Source organism: Ceratotherium simum, chromosome 8 (assembly GCF_057802395.1).
Source record: "Ceratotherium simum simum isolate JZ-2026a chromosome 8, ASM5780239v1, whole genome shotgun sequence".
Classification (NCBI taxonomy): domain Eukaryota; kingdom Metazoa; phylum Chordata; class Mammalia; order Perissodactyla; family Rhinocerotidae; genus Ceratotherium; species Ceratotherium simum.
Genome location: NC_141907.1, coordinates 57,580,062 through 57,608,000, shown reverse-complemented (window position 1 = coordinate 57,608,000; position 27,939 = coordinate 57,580,062). Strand labels below are relative to the sequence as shown.

The window sequence follows — 27,939 nt, the reverse complement described above, 5'->3', positions numbered from 1 at the left end:
CAAAAAAGAGGAGGATTGGCATTGGATGTTAGCTCAGGGCTGATCTTCCTCACAAAAAAAAAAAAAAGAAAAAAAGAAGAGACCTCTGGGACAACAATCAAGGGCACTAACATCCATGTCATAGGTGTCCCAGAAGGAGAAGAGAGAGACAAAGGTGCAGAGAATCTATTTGAGGAAATAATAGCTGAAAACTTCCCTAACCTAAGGAAGGAAAAAGACGTCCAGGTACAGGAAGCACAGAAAGCACCAAAAAAGATAAACCCAAGAAGGCCCACACCAAGACACATCATAATTAAAATGTCCAGAATTAAAGATAAAGTGAGAATCTCAAAAGCTGCAAGAGAAAGGCAACAAGTTACATACAAAGGAAACCCCATAAGGCTATCAGCTGACTTCTCAGCAGAAACCTGACAGGCTAGAAGAGAGTGGCACGATATATAAAGTGCTAAAAGGAAAGAACCTACAGCCAAGAATACTCTACTCAGCAAAGCTATTATTCAGAAGGGAAGGAGAAATAAAGTTTCCCAGACAAGCAAAAATTAAAGGAGTTTATCACCAAGAAACCAGCCCTACAAGAAAAGCAAAAGGGACTTATTTAAGGGGTAAAGAGAAGACCACAAATGGGAAAAAACTATTTCCATGATAAGAGGGTAACAGATACAAACGCACAAAAAAGAGGTTAGATATGCTATCCAAAACATAAAATGTGGGAAGGGGAGTAAAAGAGTAGATCTTTTAGAAAGAGGTCAAATTAAAGAGACCATCAAATTAATATAGATTGCTACATATGTAGGTTATCATATATGAACCTCATGGTAATGACAAACCAGAAACCTACAATAAACATACAAAAAACTAAGAGAAAGGAACCTAAATATAATAGTAAAGAAAGCCATCAAACCACAAGGGAAGAGAGCAAGAGAAGAAGAAAGGAACAGAGAAGAACTACTAAAACACTGAGAAAAAAAGTAATAAAATGGCAATAAGTACATACTTATCAATAGTTACTTTAAATGTCAACAGACTAAATGTTCCCATCAAAGGGCATAGGGTGGCTGACTGGATGAAAAAACAAGACCCATATATATGCTGCACACAAGAGACACAATTCAGACCTAAAGACAGTCACAAACTGAAAGTGAAGGGATGGAAAAAGATACTCCATGCAAATGGCAATGAAAAGAAAGCTGGGGTAGCATACTTATATCAGACAAATTAGACTTTAAAACAAAAACTGTAGGTCCAGCCCCGTGGCTTAGCGGTTAAGTGCATGCGCTCCGCTACTGGCGGCACGGGCTCAGATCCTGGGCGGGCACTGACACACTGCTGCTCCGGCCATGCTGAGGTCGCGTCCCACATACAGCAACTAGAAGGATGTGCAACTATGACATACAACTATCTACTGGGGCTTTGGGGAAAAAAAAGGAGAAGGATTGGTAATAGATCTTAGCTCAGAGCCAGTCTTCCTCAGCAAAAAGAGGAGGATTAGCACGGATGTTAGCTCAGGGCTGATCTTCCTCACAAAAAAAATAAATAAATAAAACAAAAACTGTAACAAGAGACAAAGAAGGGTACTACATAATGATCAAGGGAACAATCCAACATGAGGATATAACATTTGTAAATATCTATGCACCAAACATAGGAGCACCTAAATATATAAAGCAACTATTAACAGACATAAAAAGTGAAATAGACAGTAACAAAATAATAGTAGAGGACTTTAACATTCCACTTACACCAATGGATAGATCATCCAAACAGAAGACCAATAAGGAAAAATTGGCCTTAAACGATACACTAGACCAGATGGACTTAGTAGATATATACAGAACATTCCATCCAAAAACCGAAGAATACACATTCTTTTCAAATGCACATGGAACATTCTCCAGGACTGATCACATATAAGGCCACAAAACATGTCTCAATAAATTTAAGAAGATTGAAATAATATGAAGCATCTTTTCTGACCAAAATGGTATGAAACTAGAAATCAACTATAGGAAGAAAATCAGAAAAGCCAAAAATATGTAGAGATTAAACAAAACGCTACTGAACAACGACTGGGTCATTGAAGAAATCAAAGAAGAAATAAAAAAATACCTGGAGACAAACAAAAACGAAAATACGACACACCACAATCTATGGGATACAGCAAAAGTGGTTCTATGAGGGAAGTTTATAGCAATAGAGGCCTACCTCAACAAACAAGAAAACTCAAATAAACAGCACCTGAAGGAACTGGAAAAAGAAGAACCAACAAAGCCCAAAATCAGTAGAAGGAGGGAAATAATAAAAATCAGAGCAGAAATAAATGAAATAGAGACTAAAAAACAATAGAAAAAAAATCAATGAAACCAAGAGCTAGTTCTTTGAAAAGATAAACAAAATTGATAAACCTTTAGCTAGACTCGCCAAGAAAAAAAGAGAGAAGGCTGAAATAAATAAAATCAGAAATGAAGGAGGAGAAATTACAACGGAAACCTCAGAAATACAAAAGACTATAAGAGAATACTATGAAAAGCTGTATGCCAACAAAGTGGACAATCTAGGAGAAATGGATAAATTCTGAGAATCATACAACCTTCCAAAACTGAATAAAGAAGAAATAGAAAATTTGAATAGACCAATCAACAGTAAAGAGATCAAAACAATAATCAAAAACCTCCCAAAAAATAAAAGTCCAGGGCCAGATGGCTTCCCTGGTGAAGTCTACTAAACATTCCAAGAAGACTTAATACCTATGCTTCTCAAACTCTTCCAAAAAATTGAAGAGGAGGGGAAGTTTCCTATATCATTCTATGAAGCCAACATTACCCTGATACCAAAACCTGACAAGCACAACACAAAATTACAGGCCAACATCACTGATGAACACCTATGCAAAATTACTCAACAAAAAGCAAATCGAACACAACAAAACATTAAAAAGATCATACACCATGGTCAAGTGGGATTTATTACAGGGATGCAGGGATGGTTCAACATCCACAAATCAATCAGTCAACGTGATACACCACATTAACAAAGTGAAGAATAAAAAATCACATGATCATCTCAATAGATGCAGAGAAAGCATTTGACAAGACACAGCATCCATTTATGATAAAAACTCTGAATAAAATGGGTATAGATGGAAAGTACCTCAACATAATAAAGGCCATACATGACGAACCCACAGTTAATATCATTCTCAATGGAGAAAAACTGAAAGCCATCCCTCTAAGAACAGCAACCAGACAAGGATGCCCACTTGCACCACTCCTATTTAACATAGTATTGGAAGTCCTGGACAGAGCAATCAGGCAAGATATTGGAAAGGAAGAAGGCATCCAAATTGGAAACGAAGAAGTGAAACTGTGACTATTTGCAGATGACATGATTTTATATACAGAAAACCTTAAAGAATACACCAAAAAACTTTTAGAAATAATAAATGAATATGGTAAAGTTGCAGGATAGAAAATCAATATACAAAAATCAGTTGCATTTCTATACACTAACAACGAAGTAGCAGAAAGAGAAATTAAGAATACAATCCCATTTACAACTGCAACAAAAAGAATAACATACCTAGGAATAAACTTAACCAAAGAGATGAAAGATCTGTACACTGAAAACTATAAAACACTGTTGAAAGAAACTGAAGACGCAAAGAAATGGAAAGATATTCCGTGCTCTTGGAATGGAAGAATTAACATAGTTAAAATGTCCATACTTCCTAAAGCAATCTATAGATTCAATGCAATCCCTACCAAAGTCCCAATATCATTTTTCACAGAAATAGAACAAAGAATCCTAAAATTTATATGGAACAACAAAGGACCCTGAATAGCCAAAGGAATCCTGAGAAAAAAGAACAAAGCTGGAGCTACCACACTCCCTGATTTCAAAATATACTACAAAGCTGTAGTAACCAAAACAGCAAGGTACTGGCACAAAAACAGACACACAGATCAATGAACAGAATTGAGAGCCCAGAAATAATTCCACACATCTATGGATGGCTAATTTTCGACAAAGGAGCCAAGGACATACAATGGAGAAAGGAAAGTCTCTTCAATAAATGGTGCTGGGAAAACTGGACAGCCACAAGCAAAAGAACGAAAGTGGACCATTATCTTACCCCATACACAAAAATTAACTCAAAATGGATTAAGACTTGAATGTAAGACCTGAAACCATGAAACGTCTAGAAGAAGACATAGGCAGTATGCTTTTTCTGACATCGGTCTTAGCAACATATTTTCAAGTACCATTTCTGACCGGGCAAGGGAAACAACAGAAAAAATAAATAAAAGGGACTTCTGCACAGCAAAGGAAACCATCAACAAAAAGAAAAGACAACCTAACAATTGGGAGAAGATATTTCCAAACCATATATTTGATAAGGGGTTAATATCCAAAATATATAAAGAACTCATACATCTCAACAACAAAAAAACTAACAACCCAGTTATACAATGGGCAGAAGACCTGAACAGACATTTTTCCAAAGAAGCTATACAGATGGCCAACAGACACATGAAAAGATGTTCAACATCATTAACTATCAGGGAAATGCAAATCAAAACTACAATGAGATATCACCTCACTATGGGTGATGGCTATAGGAAACAAGTGTTAGAGAGGATGTGGAGAGAAGGGAACTCTCATACACTGCTGGTGGAATGCAAACTGGTGCAGCCACTATGGAAAACAGTATGGAGAGTCCTCAAAAAATTAAGAACAGAACTACCATATGATCCAGCTATTCCACTGCTAGGTATTTATCCAAAGAACATGGAAACACGAATGCATAAAGATACATGCACCCCTATGTTCACTGCAGCATTATTTACATAGCCAAGACATGGAAGCAACCTAGGTGCCCATCAAGGGATAAATGGATAAAGAAGCTGTGGTATATATGCACAATGGAATACTACTCAGCCATAAGAAATGATGAAATCCAGTCATTTGTGACAACATGGATGGACCTTGAGGGTATTATGCTAAGTGAAATAAGTCAGAGGGAGAAAGTCAAATACTGTATGATCTCACTCATAAGTAGAAGACAAAAACAACAACAAACAATCTCACAGAGATAGAGACTGGATTGGTGGTTACCAGAGGCGAAGCGAGGAGAGAGGCGGGGAAAGGGATGATTAGGCACACGTGTGTGTGTGTGTGGTGATTGACTGTCTTTGGGTGGTGAACATGATGTATGTAATCTATACAGAAATCGAAATACAATGATGTACACCTGAAATTTATATAATGTTATAAACCAATGTTACCACAGGGGAAAAAAAAAGGGAAAACCAAGCAATACTGTGCCTGTATTTGCTCTTGGTAAAAATCAGCTAAAATCAAGTCACACACGCTTCCATTAGGTGGAACATATGTTCTCCAGTTTATCAGCCCCTGCCATTCCCTGTTGATTCTCACAGCAGGCCTGATTTATTTGTTTAGCTGCCTGGCCCTTCAAAGGCATTTAAATTTGTGACCCTTGGGCCGGCCCCGTGGCTTAGCGGTTAAGTGCGCGCGCTCTGATGCTGGCGGCCCGAGTTCGGATCCCGGGCGCGCACCGACGCACCGCTTCTCCGGCCATGCTGAGGCTGCGTCCCACATACAGCAACTAGAAGGATGTGCAGCTATGACATACAACTATCTACTGGGGCTTTGGGGGGGAAAAATAAATAAATCTTTAAAAAAAAAATAAATTTGTGACGCCAATCTCCTAATAAAAAAGAATAGATCCTCCCCAAAATTTTGTGATTTAGTAATCATATTGTTAGAGCCAATATTTTCAGAGTTAAGAGAAAAAAATATAAAATAAAAAATCAAGTAAAAACTCTGTAACGTTACATTGGAACTGGAAATGGCATCCAGAACTCATGAATTATTTTTCTTAATATAAAATATAGTTTTCCTAGCCCTGCCCACTAACATGCCTATAAACAATGACAACTCTGTAGAAATAAACATAAATGCCGCTCAGATTATATCTCTAAATACCATTTCCCACTGAAAGGAATTAGGGTCATGTAGCTGATGCCAAGTCTGGGGAAGGAAACATACAAAATGAGTTTGACACATTTTGTTCCAGGAAACAAGGAAACTATCAAAGACTACTGAGGTTGTGCCACAGGCAAAAGAGCCAACATGAAGGGGCTTCCACTGGTCAAAAGATAGAACACTTTGAACATCCAAAAGAAATAATGAATGGAAGGCAAAAATCTGTAAGTTCACAATACTAAAGGAAACAGGAAAACAAAAAACCAAACTCTCCAGTCATCTTTGGAGGTTGCTAGGGCACCAATTAATTATTCTGGAAATTAGTAGATAAAGAGAAAAAAATGTCAAACATTTTATTTTGGCCCTTTCTGTACTAACGTTATTTCAGGTTAATGAAACAGTAGATGAGGAAGAGGTCTTCTTTACTGAAGAATCCCAGCTAATAAATTCAGAAAGCTTTCAAATTAGAATATCACCTTTTGTAACACCTAATGATATACTGGATTGGGGCAACAATTAGCAATAAATGCTAAAATCATTAGAGAAACACTGTTAGGGAATTTTATAATGCATGAATTAGGTTGATAAAACCTAAAGAGACTGATTCATTTTAACATCACAAAAGACATCCTCCTGATGGAATGTGAAAGAAAATACACATTACCACCTAAGAAGCCTAACCGAAAAAGAACTGAAACTAAATCTAATCAAGCCTCTAGAGATCTAACCACAAAATTACAGGAGATACAGAGAATTGAAAAACCGTTAAATTATACCACTCAGCGAAAACCAGAATAAGGGAAATTGTACAAGGACATTTTCATTCTCTCATGAATGTACTAGTTTTCCAGAGACTAAATGACATGTGATACTGTAACAGTTCGAATGCAGAAGCAGCTATGAAAATTCAGCTTTTGTTATTAAGTCAGACATTAAAAAGATTTGCAAAATGTAAAACAATGCCACCTTTCTCACTAAATTTTTTTTCTTTTGGAAAATATTTTTCATAAAAATATCTTATATTAACATGTAATGGATTTATTACTGTGATTTTTAAATGAATTAACTGATAAATTTTTAAAGTGTTTCAAGTTAAATTTCTAATATAGTAAATATTGATAGATCTAAACTACATAAACGTTCTTTGGTTTCTCAATAATCATAGACCATATATATAGATACTTAGTTAAATAAAGTAATATTTGCTTTTAAATAATGCTATGTCTCAATTAAGAAGTCACAGGATTAATCTATTCAATAAGAAGTAGGTTTCCTCCTAAAAACTTCACACATACAGTACCTGCTTCAAATATCTTTATTAAATATAACAATATAGTTACATATTCTGATAAGCCTAAATAATTAGTTTAGAAAATACCCAATTAAATCTCTAAAGCATTATAAAAATGGAACCCAATCAATATAATCAGTGAATTTGAAAAAAATATATATTAAGGTTATTTCGAACTACAGTACTCTCTGGAGAAAATAAAATGGAGCCAACTTCTTGACAAGTGATTTAAATGGTGAAGTTCTATAAATCATTTTCCCTGTGAATGAAAAAAAAGGCAAAAGCAGGTTGGAAACGCACGGCTACAGTTACTAAAACGAACCAGAAGCTGACACGACCAGCTATAATTAGAAAAGAGGTGGAGCAAGAGCCCGAAGAACAGGTATATACAGACTTGTGCAACAATTCTACAAGTACTAGTATGAGGATCAACTAAAGATAGAAAAAAGAAGATTTAGATCAAAATTTTAAAGTATGATTTTGTTCCATAATCAATGAACATTCATAGCTTAAACAAGTTCTCAAAAATGTTAAACAAATTCATGTTGATAAACATAAACGCACTCTTGGTATAACTCTAAACTTCTGAGCAAAGGCAACCACACATAATACTCTGTGATCATAACAGCAGATCAAATACTGGATAGAATTAATCATGATCTGACCCAACAGATAAAATTCTTATGTTTGCAAATTGTTAGCTCAATCTCCAAATGGGATTACTTCACTCCCACTCAAGCTTTTAACAAAGAATACAGTGTTCTGTAACTATAAATATTAAAATTCTTCTAAACTACTTTCTCCTACCTCTGAAAACAGTGAAATTATTTATTGCTCTTACAAAATATCACAAAAATTTACTACTAACATGTTTCACTGCTTTGTTCAGATTTCTAGCCTAGCACCTACTCTGGACAAAATACTATGTGTTTACATAATTAAATATGCAAGGTCATCTTAGGTCCCTTGCATTATTCCTTTCACACCTAAAAACGCCCCAGATATCTATGATATCTGCAGATATCTATGCAGTGTTGGATAACCTAGAAGAAATGGATAAATTTCTAGAATCACACAACCTTCCAAAACTGAATCAAGAAGAAATAGAGAATCTGAATAGACCAATCACAAGAGATTGAAACAGTAATCTGAAACCTCTCAAAAAACAAAAGTCCAGGACCAGATGGCTTCCCTGGTGAACTTTACCAAATTTAAAAATGTAATACCTATCATTCTCAAACTATTCCAAAAAATTGAAAAGGACAGAATGCTTCCTAACTCATTTTACAAGGCCAACATTACCCTGATACCAAAACCAGACAAGGACAACACAAAAAAGGAAAATTAAAGGCCAATATCACTGGTGAACATAGATGTAAAAATTCTCAACAAAATATTAGCAAATCAAATACAATATATTAAAAGGATCATACACTATGATCAAGAGGGATTTATTCCAGGGATGCAGAGGGGGTTCAACATCCACAAATCAATGTGATACATCACATTAACAAAAAGAATAATAAAAATCACACGATCATCTCAATAGACGCAGAGAAAGCATTTGACAAGATGCAACATCCATAATGATAAAAATTCTCAATAAAATGGGTAAAGAAGGAAAGTATCTCAACATAATAAAGGCCATATATGGAAAACCCACAGCCAACATCATACTCAACAGTGAAAAACTGAAAGCTATTCCTCTGAGAACAGGAACAAAACAAGGATGCTCACTCTCACCACTCATTCAACATAGTACTGGAAGTTCTAGCCAGAGCAATTAGGCAAGAAAAAGAAATAAAAGAGATCCAAATTGGAAAGGAAGAAGTGAAACTGTCACTATTTGCAGATAACATGATTCTATATATATAAAACCGTAAAGAAAACACCAAAAAACTATGAGAAATAATCAACAAATACAATAACATAACAGGATACAAAAATCAGTTGCATTCCTATACACTAATAACAAACTAGCAGAAAGGGAAATCAAGAACACAATCCCACTTACAACCCCAATAAGAAGAATAAAACACTCAGGAATAAATTTAACCAAGGAGGTAAAAGACCTATATACAGAAAACTATAAGACATTATTGAAAGAAATCGAAGATGCAAAGAAACGGAAAGACATCCCATGCTCATGGATTGGAAGAATAAACATAGTTAAAATATCCATATTACCTAAAGCAATCTACAGATTCAGTACAATCCCAATCAGAATCCCAATGACATTCTTCACAGAAATAGAACAAAGAATCCTAAAATTTATATGGAACAAAGGCCCCAAATAGTCAAAGCAATCTTGAGAAAGAAGAACAAAGTTGGAGGTATCATACTCCCTGAATTCAAAATATACTACAAAGCTATAGTAATCAAAACAGCATGGTACTGGCAGAAAAACAGACATGAAGATCAATGGAACAGAACTGAGAGCCCAGAAATAAACCTACACATCTATGGACAGCTAATCTTTGACAAAAGAGCCAAGAACATACAATGGAGAAAGGAAAGTCTCTTCAATAAATGATGTTTGGAAAACTGGACAGCCACATGCAAAAGAATGAAAGTAGAACATTATCTTACACCATACACAAAAATTAACTCAAAACAGATTAAAGACTTGAACATAAGACCTGAAACACTAAAATTCCTAGAAGAAAATATAAGTAGTACACTCTTTGACATTGGTTTAGCAGTATCTTTTTGAATAGCATGTCTACTCAGGCAAGGGAAACAAAAGAAAAAATAAACAAATGGGATTACATCAGACTAAAAAGCTTCTGCATGGCAAAGGAAACCATCAAGAAAACGAAAAGACAACCCATCAACTGGGAGAAAATATTTGCAAATCATATATCCAACAAGGAATTAATTTCCAAAATATATAAAGAAGTCATACAACTCAATAACAAAAAAATGAACAACCTGATCAAAAAATAGGCAGAGGATATGAACAGACATTTTTCCAAAGAAGATATACAGATGGCCAATGGGCACATGAAAAGATGTTCAACATCACTAATTATTAGAGAAATGCAAATCAAAACTACAATATCACCTCACACCCGTTGGAATGGCTATAATTAACAAGACAAGAAATAACAAGTATTGGAGAGGATGTGGAGAAAAGGGAACTTTTACACACTGCTGGCGGGAATGCAAAATGGTGCAGCCACTATGGAAAACAGCAGAGGTTTCTCAAAAAATTAAAAGTAGAAATACCATATGATCTAGCTATTCCACTACAGGGTATTTATCCAAAGAACATGAAATCAATAATTCAAAAAGATATATGCACCCCTATGTTCACTGCAGCATTATTCACAATAGCCAAGACGTGGACGCAACCCAAGAGCTCATCGACAGATGAATGGATAAAGATGTGGTAACACATACAAGGGAATACTAATCAGCCATTAAAAAAGACAAAATTGTGCCATTTGCAACAACATGGTTAGACCTTGAGGGTATTATGCTGAGCAAAATAAGCCAGAGAAAGACAAATACTGTATGATTTCAGTCATATGTGGAAAATAAACAAACAAACACATGGATAATGAGAACAGATTAGAGGTTACCAGAGGGGATGGGGGTGGGGGGGAGGGGGAAAAGGGGAAAGGGACACATATAGTTATGGTGACGGATAAAAACTAGACTACTGATGGTGAACATGATGCAGTCTACACAGAAACTGAAATAACGTACATCTGAAATTTACACAATGTTATAAGCCAATATGACCTCAATAAAACAATTTTTTTAAAAATGAAAAAAAAAAAAAAACCAAAAGATTTACCTATAGTCACAAATAAAAGGAAGAAATAGGCAGCTGTCTTGATAGGTCCCAATGGTGGGGAAGGGATGCTTACTAGCCTTTTCTATAATGTCAAGCTATATAAAGGTTCCCAAAAAAGTTGTATAAAGTCTTTAATCTTGTATACTAACTTTCAAGGAATGAAATACAAGAGCTTAATTCCTATTCTCAATCCTAGTCCAAATAAACACCCATGAATGTTTCCTAGAAGTTCATGCTAAAAATAGGTGGTTTTCCTCTGCAGGAGAAAAAAAAGTCAGAAGTGTAAATATTACAGCTGACCTCAGAGTTTCAGTTAAGAACTAAAAATCATGCAAACACTTGGCACTTTGAAATAGAATTTAAATTACATACCATAAACCACATAATTAAGTGAATCTTCTTCCCAAAATTGAAAAAAAAAAGGGCATAAAATGGCAAGACGATAATAGTCACCAATAGGGCTGTTTAGAAAACACTCTGAGCAGATGATGAACTGACTGAAGAGTGTAGTTAGTTGCTTTCCCAAACTGTATAAAGAATAAATTTATTTTATTAGAGTTTCATTAAAGAGCTTTTGTTGGGGCCATCCCCAGCGGCCTATTGGTTAAGTTTGGCAAGCTCCCCTTCGGTGGCCCAGGTTTGGTTCCTGGGTGCAGACCTACACCACTAGTCAGTGGCCATGCCGTGGCGGCGAGCCACATACAAAAAATAGAGGAAGATCGGCAACAGATATTAGCTCAGGGTGCATCTTCATTAGAAATAAATAAATAGGGCTTTCGTTAATTTAATTATAAACTGACTTTCCAACAGATAGACAGGCAGGCAAGACAGGAAAGGAAGGGGGGAGGGGGAAAGGGAGGGGGAGGGGGGACGGAAGGATGGAAGGAAAGAAGGAAGGAAGGAAGGAAAGAAGGGGGCTTTGTTAATTTAATTATAAACTGACTTTCCCCTTATTCAGCATCCTCCAGGGGGAAAATGTTTCATACAATTTTTCCAGCTAAATAAAGTTTATCAATTCAACCAAAACCTTTTTACGTAGTTATTTGTATAGGGAGAAGACACTAGTGTGTATTTTATTTTCTTATCCTAGTAAGCACAGCATTTTGAAAATTACTCTTAGTAATATACACCACTTTGTGAACCCTGACTGCTGGATGTATGAAAGAAGTTAGCAATAGAGCATAAGACTCCATTCTACACATAAAGATGTCAGGCACAAATTGTTCTAGTTGCTATCTGATCTTATATTAAATGAGCCCAAATTGGTATTACTTTTTAGTTCTTGTTTGATTTTCAGTTTTTCTATTTCCTCCTTTGATGTCAGGTTGTCAACATGGCTGCCTCTTTCTTTACAGACCTTCCCTTGACAGCCTCTTCTAATCAGAAACCAAGTTTATTAGATTGCGTCAAAAGTGTAAGTAAAGGGCCAGCCCGGTGGCTTAGCGGTTAAGTGCGCGCGCTCTGCTGCTGGCAGCCCGGGTTCGGATCCCGGGCACGCACCAATGTACCGCTTCTCCGGCCATGCTGAGGCCGCGTCCCACATACAGCAACTAGAAGGATGTGCAACTATGACATACAACTATCTACTGGGGCTTTGGGGGGCGGGGGGAAGTGTAAGTAAATACCCACATTAATCTTAATGTATAATTTTGTGACCTCCATTTTGACCACTCAAATGATTTGCTTCCTTCCTTGATCTCAGCTGTGTGTTGCTTATCTGGTACTTTCAGCCATCACAAACATTCTTGCTTCAAAAGAAAAGGTAGTTAAATTTGTGTTTTGAAAGCATATTTTCATGTATTGTCATTCAAGTAAAGTTTGGTAGGCCTAAAATAATTCTGTAAACTTTTGAACAATCAACAAGCATTTTCTCTTAACAAAACTTCCTCCACCTTTCCTGGATGTCAGCTACTCCTTCAAAGAGTGTCTAAGAGTAGACCAAAAAACATAAGCACATACCTACAGTGAAAAAAAAAACTTCAATAAAACCAAAACCAGGTCACATTAAATTTCTTTCAGTATTGACACCAGATTTTAGGCACATTGCCTCATTTCTTCAGAAAGGAAATGGGGGATTGTGGTTATTTATTTTAAAGCAATTGAACTTCAAAATAACTTGAGGGAAAAAAGTGATATAGTGATGAAAAACCTGAAAAGTGATAAAGCAATACAGAACCTCTCTGTTTTCCCCCTTGTGTACGTTAAATTAACTGGAAAGTTAACATAAGATCAACTTCTCAAGAGTTACAGTTGATTTCATGGTAAGTGGTAGCATTCATCTGATGGCTAAGTACATTCCCAGCTTAATCCTAACATATCATTTAAAGAAGTTTTTCACTTCATTAAAGGAATTAGATGTATTTAATACTAAAGAAAAGAGGCAGGTTGGTAGTGGGATCCATGTATATGGAATTCCATATAATTCTCTGTAGTATAGTTGTTAATTCAAAAAACAAATTTAAGTCTTGGATTAGTCTGCTCTATCTCTGGCTACATTATCCCTGGCTTAAAAAGCATGTTTTTTAAAAATGAATATGCCTAGGAATCTAAGCACAAAGGGCATATTTAAGTTTTTCTAAAAATTTATTTTCTATGTCTTAGCAGTAGAACATAGAGAATGTTGAAGAGCTAATAAGGTCATTACTCAAAATATCCCTTCATTAGGAAAATATACTTCAATTTTAATAATTATAATAGTAGCTACCATTTATTGTCTATTTTATGCCAGTGACTATATGAAAAGCTTTACATACATTATCTCAACCCTGTGAAATAGTCATTACTGACACTATTTTACAGATAAAAAGAAGTGGGACTCAAAGAGGTTGAGTAACTTGTTAATATCAATATACGCGGTAAGCAGAAGAGCTAGGATTCAAACCTAGGACTGATTCTAAAGCCATATTCTTTCCAAAATGTTGCACTGCTATTAAATACTGAAGTTATAACTATAAAGTAAACAATACTTACATTTGATTTATTGAAGGGAGATATTCAGATACTATGTGGATAATAAGTTGGTGCTGGTGCTCTGTATTTTAATTATTTTATCTTAGACATGGATAACTTTACATAACTATACAACAGAGAATTCACTAATGACATAAATGCAAATTCACTAGTGAAAATACATCTGAGTTATTTTTTAAAATAAAACTAGCCATGAAAAACATTTTCTTGTCTTTATCATGTCTGGGCTTACTATTTCAGGTTGTCTTTGCTGCACAAATACCTATTAACCATTAACTTGAAACCATTAACACAACCATTAACTTGAAAATAAACTTCAACAAATTCCACATAAATTAATTAAACACAGCACTTTTAAGTTACATTAAAAAATAAATTTAAGGGCCAGCCCCGTGGCACGAGCGGTTAAGTGCGTGTGCTCCGCTGCGGCGGCCCGGGGCTTGCCGGTTCGGACCCCGGGCACACAGCGACACACCACTTGTTAAGCCACGCTGTGGCAGCGTCCCCTATAAAGTAGAGGAAGATGGGCACGGATGTGAGACCAGGGCCAGTCTTCCTCAGCAAAAAAGAGGAGGATTGGCATCGGATGTTAGCTCAGGGCTAGTCTTTCTCACAAAAAATAAAAATAAAAAATAAATAAATAAATTTAAGGTACTTCTATTTAGAAATGTGTGTGTGGCACACATTGCTATGTGTTCCCTAAAACCAGGCTGTTCTTCTTCCTGGACACACAGCTAAGCTTTATTTCCCAGCCTTCCTGGTAGTTAACTGTAGCCACATGACTCAGTTCTAGCCACTGGAAGTAGGGCAGAAGCAATATATACCATTTCCATGCTTGACCTATAACACCTCTTAAATGTGATTAATTCTTTCTTTATCCATCAGCTGGAAGCAAAGGACACCAAGTTAGAGGACCGGTTCTCAACTTCAGATCCAGGGCAGGGGTATCAAAGTATGGTCCCCATAACAGCAGCATCAACATCACTTAGGAACTTGTGAGAAATGCAAGTTTTCAGCAGCCCGCTCCCCCACTCAGATCTATTAAATCACAAACTGCGGGTAGGGCCCAAATCTATGTTTTAACGAGTCCTCCAGGTGACTCTGAACATTCTGAAGCACTGTCCTAGAGGTTGGATGAGCCACAAGTTAGAAGGGGCCTGGGTCCCTAAGTCACAGCGTGGTATGCCATCCACCAAATATCATATTGTACTGTTCTCTGAGAAATAAAATTTTATTATTTGGAACCACAGAGATTTTAGAGTTTATTATAGCAGCAAGTGCTACTTTATTTTTTTTTATTTTTATTTTTTTGTGAGGAGATCAGCCCTGTGCTAACATCCGCCAATCCTCCTCTTTTTTTGCCGAGGAAGACGGCCCTGGGCTAACATCTGTGCCCATCTTCCTCCACTTTATATGGGACGCCGCCACAGCATGGCTTGCCAAGCAGTGCGTCGGTGCGCGCCTGGGATCCGAACCAGCGAACCCCGGGCCGCCGCAGCGGAGCGCGCGCACTTAACCGCTTGCGCCACCGGGCCGGCCCCCAGCAAGTGCTACTTTAAATCTACCTGATACACTTAATAAAATCTATCACAAGTGACCTTGGTTCATTTGAAAAACACATGATCAATTTGCAATGCGCTGTGAAAAATACTGAGATAATAAAATAGGTTACATATGTAAAATTAAATGGGCTTGATATATAGTGAGCAGAAATTTGAAAATTTTTCTTAAGAACCTTGAGGACAATATGCTAGATGAAATAAGCCAGTCACAAAAGGACAAATACTGTATGATTCCACTTATATGAGGTATCTAAAGTAGTCAGATTCATAGATATAGAAAGTAGAATGGTGGTTACCAGGGGCTGGGAGAAGGAGGCAAGGGAGAGTTGTTTAATGAACATAGGGTTTCAGTTCTGTAAGATGAAAAGGTTCTAGAGATCTGTTTCACAACAATGTAAATACACTTAACACTACTGAACTGTACACTTAAAAATGCTTAAGATGGTAAAACTTATGATATGTGTTCTTTACCACACACAAAAAATTAATCACACAAAAAAAGACCACACATCTCCTTTTATTTGGATTCCCCAATAAATGTAATCTCTCTTGCCCAAAGCAATTCCCAAGTCTACTACTATATGAAAATACTGATTCATCACCTAATTATAAAAATAATAATCAGTTAGTTGTTCTAAAAATACAAACCCTTAAATTAAAACTAAATCAAGGGGCAAGCTCGGTGGTATAGTGGTTGAGTTCGCACGCTCTGCTTCAGTGGCCCGGAGCTCGTGGGTTCAGATCCCAGGTGCAGACCTACACCACTCATCAAGGCATGCTGTGGTAGCATCCCACATATAAAACGGAGGAAGGTTGGCATGAATGTTAGCTCAGCAACAATCTTCCTCAAGCAAAATGAGGAAGATTGGCAATAGCTGTTAGCTCATGGCCAATCTTACACACCAAAAAAAAAAAGAATGACATCAAAAAATATGCTGTGTGTTGGGCCAGCCCCGGTGACCTAGTGGCTAAGTTCGGCACACTCCGCTTTGGCAGCCCGGGTTCAGTTCCGGGGCACGGACCTATACCACTCGTCAGTGGCCATGCTGTGGCGGCGGCCCACATTCAAAACAGAGGAAGACTGGCCACAGATGTTAGCTCAGGGTGAAACTTCCTCAGCAAAAAAAAATGTTGTTGTTTCACAGACAAGTGTATTTTATCCCTTCTTTCTCAGTTACTAATTTTTCAGTGCCTTCTTAGGGGTAAGAAGTGTTAGATACAAGTAAAATAGTACTTCACAATCAATAACAAAGATCCCCTAAAAGAATTCAGCTTAATGAGAAAAACAGGACAGAGCAGAGATATCTCCCCAACAGTCTGTGTATCTCAAAAATAAGCTAAAACGAAGCAATCAAATCAAAGTTTTGGGCCTAAATAAAGATAAATCACCAGAAAAAGCAATTATTTGAAATAAACTTTCAATATAAAAATTGATAATCATCTCAGTGGTATGTTTTAAAGATAATCTTACCGTGCGCAGGGAAGGGACAGGAGAGTATATAATCTTCTTAGGTACTTTGCCTCATTATTTTGCTATAATTGGTGGCAGTTTATCAAGAGTAGAGCAACATTTCAGCCACTAGGTGGCAGGTAAAAAGAAAATAAAACAGCTAAAAAACAAAACAAGCTAAGCATGCAGGTGCAAACTGAGTTTCTGACTAGGGGAATAGATCAAAGGTACCAACAACCCAACTCTTCCAATTCTACAGCAACTGTCAAGAAGTGTGATTAAATGGAGAACATCCACAGTAGGACTGGCCTTGCCAGGGTTGGGTCTAAAGACAGTCTACTTCTCAATATTGACAGCATTCTACAAAAGCTGAGATTTGGACAGTGGATGATTCACACTATAACCCCAAGGAATAGATCTGGGGAAGAAAGGCTTTAGGATGAAGGAAGAAAATCCCATGAGTTTAGTGGAGGTCCAGGAAGAAAAAAAAAATCCAAAGATGCAGGGAACCCACCTACCTACCACCACCCTCACACTCCACACCTTATCCCCAAAATATATCGCCACACTGTTTGAAACTCCATCTAGAAGCACAGAGGACTAACAACATAGTAGCCCTCAATACTCACTCAAAAATAAAGCTACCCTCCCAGAATATGCACCAAAATCCAATGAAGGTAAGCAAATCATAAAATCACGGAGATCAGACAGTTGGCTTACAGTCAACTGTCTGATGAAAGTATACATTAATAATAATAGTAGGATCATGTGCATGGTAGTTTTAAAGAAAAGTCAGTGGAGAATTCTGACTCGAGTACATGAGAAGAAAATGTCCCAGGCCATAAACATGAGTATCAGACTCATGAAGCCAATAAAGTCTTAAAATGAAGACAGATACATCACATGTCACAGTCTGATGACATCAGTCATTAAGATAACTAATTCCCTTGGGCTCTGATTCTAAGCTTAATAGACAGCATCATTATAAATCGTCTTACCATGTATATTAATAGAATGTTTTTGACCTCTCCTCTCCAACATAACTAAAAGGTTCAATATACTCCCAACACTAACAACAATTCACGACGGCAGTCATTTTTAACCAGGAGACATCCTACATATTTAAATTCCCAAGGGAATGTTTGTTATTGTAAAAAGTATCCCAAATCCTTGAGATTCTTATGAGTTCCTTCCACTGGGTGAGAATTATGGGCCTACATAGAGAATGGATTGACCAAGTTCAGTGAATATGATAATTACATTTCTCTCTGCAAATTAAAATTTTTGGCATTTTGGTTTCTGTGCCGTTGGTTAATGTGAGGCATAGTGAGAGGCAGAGACATTTAACGTGCCAACAGACCAGTCATACATATTTAATATGAATCAGAAGCTCATGACACTAAAACTAGAATGGACCTTAGATACAAGTCACCAAATCCAATCTAGTCTAACACTACTCCCATGAAAGAATCCTTTCTGTATTTCCAACACTGGTTTAATTTGGCTACTTTCTACCTAACACTTGAGAATAACTGCACTGATGGCTGATCCCAGAAATGATGGAGAAAAGAGGTATTTTTAGAACACAGGTCTCTCATTTCTAAAGGTAAGCAAACTCGAGTAGGGCCCTTCACTGAAAGAGGCCACAGGACATACTTTGGGAGGTAAAAATGCAGGGTAAAGGAAGATGGAAGACCCAAAGGAAAATGGGCAAAAGGACCTGAATAGGGACTTCACAAAAGAAATCCAAATGGCAAATAAATAAAATTAAGAAGCCCAATCTTATTAGCAATCAGGGAAATACAAATTAAAAACATAAAAGATACTCAACAGAATGACAAAAATTAGGAAGCTGGACAACACTAAATATTGGCAAACATATGGACTAACGACAGCTTGAGTACACTTCGGGGAACGTAAACTGGTAAAACCACTTTGGAAAACAGGCATTATACACATAACCCACCACTGAGTAATTTACTTCTTATTCCTAGAGAAACTCTTGGATGTGTGCACCAGGATTCATATTCATAACAGGGCTGTTTTTACAGCAACTTAACTAGATACCACTCAAAAACTGATCAAAGGTAAAGAATGGACCAATAGTGAATATAATTGAATACTATATGGCAATGAAAATGAATAAGCAAAAGCTGCATGCAACAATTGGGACAAATTTCATAAACTTATTAAGCTAAAGAAGCAAGAGGAAAAAGAATGCAGTTTATTTCATTTATATAACATTCAAAAATAGACAAAACTAAATCATATTTCCTAGAGATATATTCAAGTATGGTCAAATTATTTTTAGAAAGCAGGAAAATTATTATCACAAGAGTTATTTTATGTGAGTGATTACCCCTAGCACAGTAATTACCCTAGGGAAGGAGATATTGTGACCTGAGAAGGACAAACAGGGATTTCATTTCTGGAACGATAGTAACGTTCTATTTCTTGACCTGGATGATGGTTACAAAGATGTTAGCCTTCAAATTGTTCTTCAAACTGTACACAGGTTTCATACACTTTTCTACAGTTATATCAGATGTCAATAAAAAATGTTGGAAGAAAGAAGCAAATAAACAAATTTACTCACTTTAAAATTCTACTTAAGGCTAACCCTGCCTTTCCCCAAACACCAGACTGAATTTTCAGTTTCTTAAGAAAATGGAGTCCATATAGAAAGGAAGACCCTTCAAGATGCAGTCCTGGATTATTCTAAGGACTGGGTTTACTGAGCTGGGCCCCAGACCTAAAGTTAACTATGCTTGGCAAAAAGGTATGTGAGAAAATATTTTTGGTTATTCAAAACTATATATCCTCAAAGTCTACAGAGTCTCTTATGAGTGATTCTTCCTTGTATATATGATTTACATTTTCAATACTCAATTATCATTCCCAGATTCCTTATATCAACAGCTATACTTTAAAAAAATAGACATTTTCTTTTAATCCTCTGTCATCCTCAACTCTAACAAAGTAAGTCTCTAGCACACATTTCCATTTTGAAGACTTCTACTATGTTGCTTTCTATTTCAATTCTCATTTCACCAGAAACGTAAATCTTAGCAATCAGATCTCTCTCCCACATATACACACAATAAAAAATTTTGCTACAAAAAATGAAATTTAACTGTTATTCCCTCTTTCTCATTTGCAAGGCACGATGGAAAGTCCTGGGAAATTGAAACTTGCATTCAGGGTGAAAGTCTGTCAAGACTGAAAATACAAAATAATGAGAGCTAAATGGTTCTCTCCAAGACAAAAGGCTTAAAGGTAAACTAATAAAAGTCAGTTATTGGGTAAAAAGTCAGTTTATTGTTTTTGTTTTTCTTGTTTGCTTGTTTTTTAACAAAATGTAAAAAGCCACTCAAGGAATTTAACTTACAGTTAGATTTTTTTTAACTTCTTAATTAATTTTTTAAAACTTTAACACTTCTACTTAGATGCAATGAAGTGTATAAATCTTAATGCATAGCTCAACAAATGTTCACATATATATACATCCATGTAACTCCTGCCCAGATGAAGATATAGACTTACAGCTAGATTTGAAAGTTTTATTGGAAAAAGAAAAACAAACAAACAAAAACCCTGAGAGATTAAATACCACTGCTCCTCTAAATCAAAAGATTTTTATTTTATTAATTAAATTTTATTTTCATACCTCAAATTCATCTTGAGTACTTTGAACATTACACCATCTGGCAACAGGTTCAGGAACCACTTCCCAATCCTCACAGACTTGTTTAAGGATATTTACAAATGTTGACTTCCCTGAAGCTGTTGTGAGAAAAAGTAAAATTGAGTAACAATTATCGGAAAAAAATGCCAAAGTAGTCATCAGCTTTTACAAAATTTATAATAGCAAACAATACAAAAAAATCCATCTCCTAAACTTTCTCTTTAGATTTTTTTTTTTTTAATGAAAACTAAAAGGGTCCCTACCCACTTGTAGTTTAGCACATTTGTTTCTTACTGTTTTTAGCTTACCAAAGCCATGGAACAGAAGAATTAAAAACCCTGGTGAAATTTTAGGCAAAGCATTATGTCAGAAAAAAAGTCCTACTCCTAGTCTCACTTTCCTTAACAAAGCTATTGGGATAACTTTGTGGGAAGTGGTGAAGGCTATTCTCCCACTTAATTAGGTATGTGATTTTGGAGAAGTCATGAACTTCTCCAAGCCTGTTCCCTCATAATACAATGGAGATAATAATAATACGCTCCTCATGAAAGCTTGTGATAAACAAGTAAACTATCACTACAGTGACAGTCATTCCAGGCTCTTGCATTTTCAAACTTTTCCTCTCTACAGGCTCTATTCTCTCAGTTTACAAACAAGCTCAGGTCTTTCCTATCTAAAACCAATTTAAAAACAACCAAATAGGGCCGGCCCCGTGGCTTAGCGGTTAAGTGCCCGTGCTCCGCTGTTGGTGGCCCGGGTTCGGATCCCGGGCGAGCACCGACACACCGCTTCTCCCGCCATGCTGAGGCCGCGTCCCACATACAGCAACTAGAATGGATGTGCAACTACGACATACAACTATCTACTGGGGCTTTGGGGGAAAAATAAATAAATAAAATCTTTAAAAAAAAAAATAAAAACAACCAAATAAACTATAAAATATAAAGATGCATCCAATACCTAGAGTTTTAGAATGATTATTATTATATGACACTAATTATCATACGGCACTATGACTAACAGAAATTATAAAAACATTTTTGCAAAGCACTTCCTACAAGCAATAGCCATGTTTTCTCTGCTTCACTTTCATGGTTCTGGGCACCCTACCTAACGCTTAAAAAAAAGTCATATGGGGACCAGCCTGGTGGTGTAGTGGTTAAGTTCGCACACTCTGCTTCAGCGGCCCAGGGTTCCCAGGTTCGGATCCCAGGCATGGACCTATGTACTGCCTATCAAGCCATGCTGTGGCAGTCGTCCTACATATAAAGCAGAGGAAGATGGGCATGGATGTTAGCCCAGGGCCAGTCTTCCCCAGCAAAAAGAGGAGGATTGGCAACAGATGTTAGTTCAGGGCTAATCATCCTCACCCCCCCCAAAAAAAAAGTCATATGTACTTTACTTCTCCCTGATCATTCATTAGTTTCTGGGATATCTACGGGGCAAAAAAAGAAAATAGTTCAGATATAATCAGGACATACCATATTCACTATTTTAAAATTAGCTGGGAATATATTCCATTTAATAGTAGGAAAGTGTTGACCTAGAATTTAACAGGGTGTAGCAATACTCCTAATGACTACCACACCCTCCCTATCTGAAGTCACCAAATGTGGTTCTATTACACATCTTTTGTCAGCATGTGTTCCCCTCTCTCTCTGTCTCTCTCTTTCCAGATATATATAAATACAAACGCATACACACATACACACAAACATATGAAAAGGCCACTTCAGTATGCTTACAATCAAACCTCCCCTTCCTTATAAATTGGATCCAAAGCAGGCAACAAGAACTTACTTTTCACTTGAACAACTAAATTCAAACCTAGCACTTTATATAGGGCAATAGAAAAGAAGAAAAAACTGGAAGAACTTTAAAGGATCAAGCAGAACAAAAAAAAAGATCAATATGAAGGTATCGCAGAGAGAACAGGAAACAGTTGAGAAGCAAAACACAAAAGTTATATCATCACAAGAGAAAAACTTTTAAGGATAAACTAGATTACCATTAGATTTAATCACAGGAACAAACACTGGTGACCACAGATTTTGTCTGGAGAGGGTAAGCACAGGGACTGTAAGGCATTTAGAAGAATAGTAAGTAGAAGCATATAAAATAATTACCAGACATTCACTGAACTAGATGAAGGAAGTAAAGGAAAACATGATGTTCAGAAAGAGCACCCAAGGAACACTTTAAAATATCAGGTATCTGGGCCAGCCCGATGGCACAGTGTTTGGGTTCACACACTCCACTTAGGCAGCCTGGGGTTCACAGGTTCGGATCCCAGGAGCTGACCTACACACCTCTCATCAAGCCATGCTGCAGGGGCAGCCCCTATATAAAGTAGAGGAAGACTGGCACAGATGTTAGCTCAGCAACAATCTTCCTCAAGCAAAAAGAGGAGGATTGGCAACAGATGTTAGCTCAGGGCCAATCTCCCTCACCAAAAAAAAAAAAAAAAAAAAAAAATCAGGCATCAGCAAGCACTTAAGGCTAGAGCATTCAGCATTCTTCTGACACTGCCCACAAACAGAAAAAGTTCATGCGGTCATACTCAAATTTTAAGAGTAATATCAGTTACTCTTTAAAATTACTCTTTAGTTCAAGTAGAGTGACAATAGTTACCTGTAGTTCCTAGTCTAATATCCAGTTCCTTAACTTTTTGGGGGGAAGAAAATAAGCTAATTACTATGAAGGCAAAGAAGAACAAGAACCAAGGACACTGATGTTAAAACTTTAAAAAATCATGGGACTTAGAATTACTAATGCCAAAGCAAGCATTATGATGCCGAAAATCATTCTGTACAGACTATTAAGATGAGGAGAAGCAGATAAGTCCTCCATAAGTCTAACATAAGGGAGTATTTTAGTAATAGAACATGTGACGATGAGTTACATGAGTATAAAACTGAAATCATGAGTTAAAGTTCAACTTCTAGGAAGAACAGAGGAACCACAAAATAGTCTTCTACACACAGATTAGCAATTTGTACATTTACAGCTTCTTTGGGTCTGGCAAATAAGGAGGAGGGGACATGAACAACAGTGTAAGTGCAATAATAAACAGCAACTGACAAAGCCTCAACCTCAGGGAAGGCAGTAAACAGTAAGAAACAAACCCCATCTAAACAGGAAACGGTTGTCTTACAGAAATGCAGACCCAGTGTTACCAGATATTCAGATTCTTCAAGAGAAGCCAAGAATCTAAATGTTTACAGGAAATCTCAAAATTTGTAAATGCTACCAACTAATTCAAAATGTTTTTTCAAACCTAGGCAGAACGATATTGTGCAAATGCAGGGCATCAGTATGCAACTCCTTCCCGTGTAGGCAATGGGGAAGTCAGAGAAGAATTTTAAGCAGCGGATAACACGATTACATTTGTATATAAAAAGACTGCTCTGGAAGTAGTTAAGAGAAACTGGAGATGGGATGATATATTAGGAAATTATTTCAGGTGCTGGGGAGATTAAAGATGCTTGAGGGGAAGTAAATCTCTAGATATGATATGTTGCTTAACCGTATTTAAGAAAGGGAAGGGGATTAATTCATTGTGGTATTGATCTGAGGGGTTGTTCATTCAAATTTACTTTTGAAATGGCTTTGTTCAACTACTTTCTCCTGTCTTTTTATACGGTCTTATTTTCCAATAAGTAGCTGTGAGGAATCATATTAGTAAACATTCACCTTGAAGGAACTTACCCTGCTAAGAGGAAATGAGAGTCTATTACGGATCTTTTCCACTGGTGACTTAATACTGGAGCAATGAAACGAGATGTCCTCTTTAAGGGTGTGTTCTGCTTTTTTCTATTCCCTAGAATGCTGCTAAAACATCTGCTTGCCTTGGCTTTTTAAAGAAATACAAGCGCTCTGAATGTGGTAAGAATTAAAAAACATTTGCTGTATGCATGAATGCCCAGTACCCAACTTGGAGCCAAAAAAATTCTACCAAAACAGTTAGTGTCAGGCACAGGTTTCCTGTGGTAGGAAATACAGAAGAACTGGAAGTTGAGATGTATCTTGCAAAATGACATGCATGGTGTGGTATACCCCCATCTGGGTTAAGAACAGAAACAGTAGTGGTCTTCCAATCATAACCCAATGTTTACTTGGACACGGGACAGGGAGTGAGGAACTCCATGCTGTAAAGATCATTAAAAAACTCTTTCCTTGTACTCGAATGTTTACGGCAATTTTATTCATAATCGATAAAAACTGTAAACAATCCAGAAGTCCACAACCGGAGAAGAGAGAAAATTGTGGTATATCCATGCAATGGAACACTACTCAGCAATAAAAAAGAACAAACTACAGATACCAGCAACATGAATAAATCTAAAAGCACTATGCTAAATTAAAGAAGCAAGACACAAAAGCCTACATACTCTATGATTCCGTTTATACGACATTCTGGAAAAGGCGAAATCTACAGGGATAGAAACCAGATAGATCAATGGTTGCCAGGGGATAGGAATGGCGAGGGGGCTGACTACAAGAGGGCAGGAGGGAACTTTTTGAGGTGATGGGAATGTTCTGAATCTTGATCGTGGTGGTAGTAAAACGGACATTATACGTTTGTCATGCCTCACGGAAGAGTACATACACCTAAAAAGGGATAATTTAACGTATGTAAATTACACCTCAAGAACTGACACACGCACCCTCAAAAAAAAAACAACCGTTCCCTTTGCGCGATCCCAACAAAGAGGATGGAAAGAGCCAAAGCGCGCCTCCCCCGGGCCGCAGGGCTGGGTGCGCTGACGCCCGGGGGCCGCCGCCACCCTCGGGGCCGGGAGGACAGCTGGGGAGCGCAGGGAAGGATGCTTTCGGCGGGAAGGGAATTCGAGGCCGCGTCCGAGTCGGCACAGCCAGGCTGGCAAGAAAGCCCTCACTGAGGAGCGGCAGAGACGCAGCGAAGAGGCGCGGCAGCCGGCGCCGCCACCGCCGTGACTCCCCGACTCTGGGACCAACATTTCCTGGGGCTCCTTACCGATGTTCCCTTCGATGGAAATTTTCTTGATGCGGGTTCCCTGAGGGCTGGTCGCGGAAGACAGGCAGCTCCTCTTGGGTGGGGTGGCCATTCCTCGCGTTGCAGCGCGCGGAGCAGCGAGGGTTGGAAGGTGGCCACAGGCGCGCGCGCTGGGGCTCGCGCCGCGGCAGAACCTGGCTGGACCTGCAGACGAGACTCCCACGCAGCGCTCCCTTTCCCGCCGGCGGGTCTCGGGTTTTGATTCCGGCCTCAGGAGGCCGCGGGGGCGGGACTGTGGCTAGCCGCCCGCCCACCGGGGAAGCCACGCCCCCCTCCCCAGCCAGCGAGCCCTGCTCGGGCCCCTCCTCCCTCGCCCGCCTCGGCGGAGCCCTTGCGTGCGCGCCCGGCGCGTCGGGTCACACCGGAGCGGCCGGCGGGGCCGCGCGCCCCTCATCCCGGGACTCGGGAAGGGGGCCAGGGGGTGGTCCTGGAGTCGTGTGGCAGCCCAGGGCGGGCGCACGAGCGCAAAGGGGGCCGACTGCACTCGTAACCTAGAGTGGCCGGAGCCGGGCCGGGCTTTGGAAAACTCGCTTCTCCAGTGGGTCTTGTGGAGGTAAGCAGAGCGTCTGGACAGAATGGGTTGGACTTGAAATTTTGATCTTGTCAGAGGAAAAGCAATCAAACGGTTTACTTCATGTTCTCAGCCTGGAGGATGACCATCAGGCTAAATGCCGCTGGGTAAACCAGCCCTCAGGAAATGTATTGCACTCTTACTGTGCGTCAGGCATTGTTTCGAGCACTTTTCGTGAATTAACTAGCAATCCAGTGCTGGAGATCCCACCATTAGCCCCATTTATGAGTGAGGAAACAAACACTGTGAGGCTACTTGTTCAAAGTCTCAAAGTCAGTAAGTGGAACTGGGATGGGATTTAGGTAGTCAGACGCCACCCCACGGGAAGCCATTCCTGATCTCTCATACCCCTTTCCATTTGATTTGGATGCTGTTTAGCTGAAGGAGAGCAGAATATGCCTCCCAAAATATGCCACTTTGACATATTATTTTGAATTAAGTATTTAAGAAATGGTGGTGCACTCTGTGTTTCTGTACTTAAGAAACAGAAGTGTCACCTGCTAGTACCCTGAGGAACTCAAGGGTGAGTTTGGAAGCATTTAACTGTTATGTTAAGGAGACAACCAGTAGCCACCCTGAAGCTAACCAAGCCTCCCTACAAGAGCTGCGCCCATGACCTTACCTTATTTTTAATGCGAAGATCTCTTCAAGAGGAGATTAAGCCTTATTACCATAATCTGCAGTGTACCCGCCTCTCTCTTTTGAATATTCATTCCCTAACCAAATAAAAGTTCCTCCTTCCCTTTGTTCAGGGACGCCATGACTTTGGAAATCATTCCTCATGGCCTCCTATTTGCTGCAAATACACTTTACTTTGTGAGACAACTTCCACTGGTGTAGAGTCTTATTTAACTCACCATTATTTAACGCACCAGGAGGCGAGCCCACTTGGTTCGGTAACAGAAGGACACTCTGACCCTTCTTTGTCCCCCCTGAAAGCAGGAAATAAATCTATGTGAAAGGTACCCTCCCTGTACCTTAGACAAGAAGGCATCCTTATCACCACAGATAGGGAATTTAGGGCTGAGGCTGTATAAACAAACCTTGTTACTTCTTCAATTTACAACCCCAAGCCTAAACCCCTTTGTCTTGTTGATTCTTCAAGGTATATAGTAAAAGCTTCCTGCTTTGGTCACTTCTTTGAATCTCATATTTTTATGGGACTCCCGTATGCACGAAATTAAATGTCTTTCTCTCGTTAATCCGTTTTACATCAATTTAATTGTTAGACCAGCCAAAGAACCTAGAAGGGAAGAAGAGAAAATTTTTCTGCCCCTACGATGTTATGTAGAAGTTACCACATTGAGTAGGTTTCTGTTCAGCATGACTAGCTTGCTTAATTTTGCATGCCCTACACCTGGCACACAGTTAACAAATGTATGTTGAATTTTTGAATACCTACTTATGTGCCATGTACTCTGCTAGAAGATTCATCTAGCTAGGGACAAATGTAGTATAGAAATGCCCAGAGGAATTTTTTTTTTTTTTTTTTTTGGTGAGGAAGATGGCCCTGAGCTAACATCTGTAGCCAATCTTCCTCCATTTTGTATATGGGACGGCCACCACCGCA

The 27,939-nt window shown here is 38.2% G+C and overlaps 1 protein-coding gene across 2 annotated transcripts in view; it reads right to left on the bottom strand.

Annotated features, from left to right (window-relative positions):
- Positions 1–26,008, bottom strand: part of DCK (deoxycytidine kinase) — a 35,734-nt gene extending 9,726 nt beyond the window's left edge. For both annotated transcript variants that reach the window (XM_004419155.3, XM_087434418.1), the window contains exons 1-2: positions 25,760–26,008; positions 20,746–20,861 (exon numbers count right to left, since the gene is read on the bottom strand). In XM_004419155.3, the coding sequence (XP_004419212.1) occupies positions 20,746–20,861; positions 25,760–25,850 (207 nt within the window). In that variant the 5' untranslated portion in view covers positions 25,851–26,008. The remainder of the gene's footprint in view (positions 1–20,745; positions 20,862–25,759) is intronic.
- Positions 26,009–27,939: the final 1,931 nt, after the last annotated feature.